Source organism: Octopus bimaculoides, chromosome 6, assembly GCF_001194135.2.
Source record: "Octopus bimaculoides isolate UCB-OBI-ISO-001 chromosome 6, ASM119413v2, whole genome shotgun sequence".
NCBI classification, from domain to species: domain Eukaryota; kingdom Metazoa; phylum Mollusca; class Cephalopoda; order Octopoda; family Octopodidae; genus Octopus; species Octopus bimaculoides.
In genome coordinates this window covers 67,667,706-67,674,813 of record NC_068986.1, presented here as the reverse complement: position 1 = coordinate 67,674,813, position 7,108 = coordinate 67,667,706, and the positions used below count along the sequence as shown (strand labels likewise).

At 34.2% G+C, this 7,108-nt stretch overlaps 1 protein-coding gene across 3 annotated transcripts in view; it reads right to left on the bottom strand.

The window, feature by feature from the left end:
* LOC106869618 (neuronal acetylcholine receptor subunit beta-3) overlaps positions 1 to 7,108 on the bottom strand; it is a 546,457-nt gene that overhangs the window by 151,691 nt on the left and 387,658 nt on the right. For all 3 annotated transcript variants that reach the window (XM_052968838.1, XM_052968839.1, XM_052968840.1), the window contains 2 exons: positions 6,597 to 6,641; positions 1,427 to 1,536 (listed from right to left, as the gene is read on the bottom strand). In XM_052968838.1, the coding sequence (XP_052824798.1) occupies positions 1,427 to 1,536; positions 6,597 to 6,641 (155 nt within the window). The remainder of the gene's footprint in view (positions 1 to 1,426; positions 1,537 to 6,596; positions 6,642 to 7,108) is intronic.

The window sequence follows — 7,108 nt, the reverse complement described above, 5'->3', positions numbered from 1 at the left end:
ATATATATATATATATAGATGGATGAATGTTTTGTATACCATCTCTGAAGAGCACAGCGTTACATAATCGGAACCCCTAGAGCAAAACCGATTAATGAGGTCGCGGTCGTAGGATCGTGGTTTCGATTTCCAGACCGGGCGTTGTGAGTGTTTATTGAGCGAAAATACATAAAGTTCCACGAGGCTCCGGCAGGAGATGGTAGTGAACCTTGCTGTACTCTTTCACCACAACTTTCTCTCTCTTTCTTCCTGTTTCTGTTGTACCTGTATTTCAAAGAGCCAGCCTGCCACACTCTCTGCCACGCTGAATCTCTCTGAGAGTTCCATGTCTGTGGAGGGCTCAGCCACTTGCACGTTAATTTCACGAGCACGTTGTTCCGTTGACCGCATCAACTGGAACACTCGTCGTCGTAACCGAAGCAGCGCCAACCGAAATAGCTCAATGGCTGAGCAGTTAGCAAACGGCTGTTTCTACGACTAAATTATGGCTTTAGCAGAATTGATCTCGACTATCAACGTGTATCTGTTATTGCTATAAACTCATTGTTATTGTGAGATCACAGAATTACAGTTTGACTGAATGTGTTGTACCAGGAAAAACCGGATTTATATTGATGAAAATTATTGAACTTGATTTTTCAAGGTATAAGCGTACTCAATTTTATTGTAATAGCTATTTTGACTTCCAGTATTTTCTGCAAAGCGAATGGTTGTTGGTGAATTGTGGTTTAAAATATTGATATGAACAGCGTAGAAATATCCAACAATATTGACGATATAATGACCTTTAATAAATAATACAGTCTTTCCTCTGATAACACTAAAACTATGACACTCGCATTTCTTTACTTCTAAAATATAAAGAACCCTGCTTTGTCAAAATAAGTCAATCTTAGTCAAGTAAATTAATTTAGCTCTCAGTCTAGACCGGATGAAGCGAAATTCATAGACGAAGTCATTTGACACGACTTGCGCTTCAAGATCGTGAGTCGAATACCTCTATCACTAAGCCACGCTTTGAAACTTCGACGAAAATATTTTGACAAATTAAATTTAAATGTTGAAGTGAATCTAACGGTTTTTTTATGTGTTTTAAATTGGCTTATAAACACCTTCCACGCTGAAATTGTATTTATATAATTCATATATAGTAACCCTTGCTTCTGCTACTAAAACTATAACATCTCGGGCCAGAAAACAGGAATTAAGGCACATTATAGAAAAGCACTTAGACCAGAAAATCCAGTAGCCCAGTGTTTTCTTTTGTATTAGTGCTTATGATGATTTCTCTGGATTAAATAGAAGACTGATGCGTGTGGGGGAGACCTATTGAGGGGCCGACACTTATCGGCTCAGACAAATTACAAATTTTATAGAAAAATATATTTTAAAGTTAACTCTGAAAGCTCAAAGTAATTATGCTTACGAATTGCCTAAAAGAAGTTGTGGAGTCCAAACTTTATCTGTTGGTAAGACGAGATGTTTCAATCCACCGTAACGGTCAGGTGCCCATTTTAGTTGGTGGTCTGTCCAATCCTACGAAAAAGAAATATATATTAAATGGAATATTTCATATTGATTAATTAGATGATGATGATGATGATGATGATATAAGTGTGGTAGATAGACTGGATCGTTAGATGGTCGTAAAAGGACTTGCGGTATTTCTACCAGCTCTTCACCTTCTGACTTCAGATCACGCCTAAGTTAACTTTGCTTTTCTTTCCTCTGGAATCGATAAAAATCAAGTGCTAAGTGTAGTCATGTAGGGGGATGGATTGTATCAACTAAGGCCCTCCCCCTAAAACTCGTGGCCTTGTGCTTAAATCAGAAACTATTGTGATATTTTCTAGTATTTTAATAATCCTTTCTAATATAGACACCAGAACTAAAATTTGTGCTGAGATGGGTGTGTTGGTCACATCGATACCAGTACTTGACTGGTACTTAATTTATCGATCCCGAAAGGATGAAAGGCAAAGTCGACCTCAGTAGATTTTGAACTTAGGACGTAAAGATGACCTAAACATTTTGCCCGGCGTTCTAACGATTCTGCCAGCTCGCCGCCTAGCGTTTCAATAATGATTTAAAAGGGCGTCGAGCTGGTAGAATCGTTAACACGCCGGGCGAAACGCTTAGCGGTATTTCGTCTGACGTTACGTTCAAATTCCGCCGAGGTCGACTTCGCCTTTCACCCTTTCAGGGTCGATTAAATAAGTACTAGTTACGCACTTGAATCGATGTAATCGAATTAATCCCTTTGTCTGTCCTTGTTTGTCCCCTCTATTTTTAGCACCCTGTAGGCCATAAAGAAATAAATAATGATTCAAATTTTGGTACAAGGCCAGCAAGATCAAGAGAGTGGCTGAATCGATTACTTTACCCCAGTGCTCAACCGGTACTTATCTTCTCGACCCCGAAAGGATGAAAAGCCAAGTCGACCTCGGCGGAATTTGAACTAACAACGCAAAGACGGACGAAATGCCGTTAAGCCTTTTCCCGGCGTGCAAACAATTCTGCTAGCTTGCCGCCTCCTAGCATTGTAAGAATGATCTTCAAACATGAGAACATTTTTAAAAGAGAAAAAAAAATCACTTGTTACCATTGACCATACTACTTTAGGTAAGAGAAATATTTGATATCGTATATTTGCATGCTATGAATGACGAACTGGAAATCTAAATCAAACATCAAGGAAATATTCAACAGAAAGAAAACATCCTTAAAGTGCATATCATCAAGAATTTTAGCTTAAATATTAAGATATTTCTCACATATGTGATATGCAGTTGTTTCAAACTAGAGCCGTTGAATTTCATTATGCTGTTTAATTCGGTGCCCGACATACATTCTGTTTTATTGAATTTTATTTGCAATGGAATATTTTTAGACAAGATTTATGCAGCAAAGTTATTTACCTATCTTTTATCTTTATAGTTTACTTTTTTAACCCACAAAGCTCTAGGATTTACGCTTCCATAACATGGACTGCTGAGCAAATTTTATGAAAATGAGACTACCATGCATACATAAAAAAAAACAAAGAGTAGTTAAAATGCCTTCTTAGTATATAACGGTGGCAAGTTTTACATCATATGAATAGTCATTAGTTAAACTATTAGTCCTCTTGCATTCTGGGAAGTATCGGAGCATTTGAATGACATTAGACCCCAACAAACGCCCATAAATTAAATGCATCTATCTGGGCCACGACCGTGGGCTGTCGACCTGTGCCTGGTGGCTACGATTGTGACTCGTCGAGCTTTATGTGTTAAGTCATTAGACTACAGTCATGCTGGATCACTGCCGTGAAGAATTTTAAGTCGAACGAACCGGCTCCAGTACTTATACTATCGCATTTTTTTTTTTTTGCCGAAATGTTAAGTTACGAGGACATAAACAAAAAACCACTGATTGTGATGCGGCAGTGGGAGAAAAAACACATACGCAAAACACACACATATACGACAAGCTTCTTTCAGTTTCCGTCTACCAAATCCACTCACAAGGCATTGGCCGGCCCGAGGCTGTAGTAGAAGCCTTAGGTGCCCCGAGGTGGAACTGAATCTGGAAACATGGGATTGGGTAGCAAGCTTCTTACCACACATACAGTTAAATAAAAGATTAAAACCAAGATCGGGATATTAAATTGACGATATTTTACATTTACGTTGTATCAGTTGAAACATATTATTGCACGACTTGGTGTTCTTTTTTTTCTTATACTACCTTATTACAGTATATGGTTTAGTCGAAAATATTCGAATAACCTTTTTTGTGGTACTATCTATCGGATTGTGAACGAAAGGCTTCAACCAGTAAATGATTTAATACTTCTAATGTACGTGAGAAAACAATCCATAAGCATAGAATTAAACCCTTAACGAAATTGACACTGATGCATTTACCAATTATTTTATTTCTTATAGGACAACTCATGAAGGAATTTAAACCAAAATCCTACAAAATATTAAAAGTATGCCCTACTTGGAGTAAATAATACTATATTGAAGAATATTGTTCGATCTGGCAGTGATCTTTTAACAATGTAGCAACTAAAGGGTAATATATATTCTCTACTGTATTAATTACCAAGTAATTATAAAGTGATAATCCTTAACAGTGTCAAAAATTGAACGATCTTTTATATTTTCTTTCCAATGCAATATTTAGTTTGCTTAGAACACAATCCATTTTAAACAACAATTATTAGAAAACAGGCCTGGCATAGTTTTGTTTCCTCGACAATGATTACGAATATAATAACGCCTTCCTTTTATTAAATAATTTTCTCGTGATAAAAATTTTCCATAGTCTGGTAAGAGACGGTACTTCCAACTTTTATTACTGGAGGACTGGATTTCATTTTCTAAATTTACTATAGAACAGAGTTTAATAAAGTGTCAAAAGCGACGCATTATTTCCGACAGCTTTCCGCCATTATTATCACCACGATAATGCAAACTTTTATTGAAATAACTTTATATTAAGGATTTTTATGCCACTTAATAAATTGCATTACATATTATTAGAAGATTTTCTACGGTATTCAGATATTCAAAGATTTTCAAGAGTTATCGATTGTAAAAGCAAAGTTGGTATTGATTTGAACTTTCTCCCTCGTTCAGGTAATTTATGAGATATGTTTCGGTATTTCAGCTAGTATGATTATTTTATTTTGAAGGAAGAATTTCAATGTTAAAAGTGAAAGTGAAAGTGAAAGATAGAATATTTTGAAAACAAGCACAAATAACGAGAAAATTATTCATTGTTTTCATACATTTACTACTTAAACAAGAAAAGAATTTGGTAGAAATAAAATATGTATATATTAGTAACTATAGAATAGTAAGGAATAAGTATATTAGACTACATATATTTTTATCCTGTAGTACACTGTAATATATCATTTTCCTCATCACGCATCCAACACTTGCCACCACTTAGCTTAATTGAAGCGATTGTCCAGCATCTTATATTGTTCCAGCAACACGTCAACTGTTGCAGTCGCAGTTATCGTATTTCGCCTAAAGAGCACAACCCAGTAAATTATTACCTTGCATTCACAGATTGCAGTACATGTTATCTACGCAAGAGCCGTAATAAGTAAATTAGATACCTTCAAATATTCTGTGGTAGTTTGTGATGCATTAGGAAATAAGAAAATGCAGGCATTGCCGTCTGTTAATTTTAGATATCAGGATTATCCGTTTATGAACTTCCTTTAATCTACACTCTATTTTAACAGCGGTGAATTCTCTCCTAATATCTTCTGACACCTACTCAATAAAAATGTGAGGCTACCTGTTAGTTTCCAAATACGATTTCTTAATCTTGAAACGACATAACATAAGACTATCTAATTTATTTTCATAAAAATTATGGTATATCCACATTGCATTCATTTAACACTTTGCAGTATCAAACTACTGATAAAATACACATTGAATATAAAAGTTGGTACACAACTCATCTTATTTCAGCATTCATCAGAAAATTGAAATGTGTGGTATACCTATTTGAAATACTAATTTAGTCATAAGATCATTCGACAGAAAATAGCAAGACCTGGAATAATTTATTTACTTACAAAAAAAGCAATGGTTATATACAAAAATTACATTTGATGTAATTGTATATTCTCCAGCGTTTATGAATTTTTACTCTGCTTTTTAAAGCTGTGTGTATCAATTATGTAACGGATCTAATGATTTTCATGCTGATAGTACATCTCAAGTGTTTAAATAGTAAAACGGAGCTACTTTGGAAAGTTCTACATAGCAGTACACAGGAAGTTGTTATTTCAGAATAAAGGCTTTAAATTATATTTTGACCCTCAAACAGTTTGAGTTGAAATCTTGCAGGGATGGTCTCCTAGCATCTATCAAATACGTACTAGTCATTCACTGCTTAATACTATTGACTCTTCACTTTCACTTTGCATATTTCTACTGATATGAGAACTCATTATTCTCCTAATTATAATCTGTGAGAACACCTGTTTATTTGCCGTTTTCTTATATAATTTTTGTATGTCTATTAATACAGCGACTCCATTTTTTCTGCTGTACTTCTCAGAGGAATCAATTTAAGTGATTCTATCAACGAAATATCAGGAATTTACTAAGGTAGATGGAAATAGTCTAGTCAAAAGAAAATCACAATCATCAGTTCAATATCATTCCAATCAGGGTTATCAGTAAACAACAATACATAATGTACAGACACAGAATTCCTGTCTCGAAAACAAAGATTACAGTATATTTACTTATATCTCATATATCTAAACACAATGACGTATTTAAAACGCCTTGTACGTAAAAGACAAACTGTCTTTAGCATTAAATTATTTTCCATTTAAAGATATCAGCCTTCTGAGATGAAAAGAACGGCGCTTAGAAAAACAGATATAAAAAGAAATCTGTAGGAAGTTTATATTTAGTTACTCTCCTATGATGTCACCTAGTTATCACCGATAAAATTATTTCTTTTTAGTTCAATTAGAGGAGTTGTCTACTACCTCATTCTCTTCATTATATAGGAAGATTTTTTTTTAAAAATTATAGAAGAAACAGAAAGCACAACTATTTACTAACCAGATGTAAATATCCCATGATTCTCATCGTCTGTTCTTTCTCGTCCTGAAAATATAGGCAAAATGTAAAATAAAAATGACTGCAAACAAGAGAGGAGTGTTTCTTTTCTGATATATGTTATAGAAATAAAGGTGAAACAAAATCTGATTTCACTATCTCACTGCATATTAATTCACTACAAGAAGATGAATAAGAAAAGATTTAAAAAAAATTTTAACCAGTAACTGTTTGTCTTAAAAGTATTTTATAAATTTTATATTATAGTACCAGGCAGATTGTCTACAAGCAGTTGTATTCTTGTTATCAGTGACATGGAGAATTTCTGATTTAAGTGCAACAAATATAAAAAAATAGGTTTGACTATGTTATTCAAAATATAGAAATTCTAACTTTACCACGTTTCTTGCAGACAGCTACAACACATAGTGTCACATATATTTCTCTCTCACACACACATTCTCACAAGTATGCATATATATATATATATATATATATATATATATATATATATA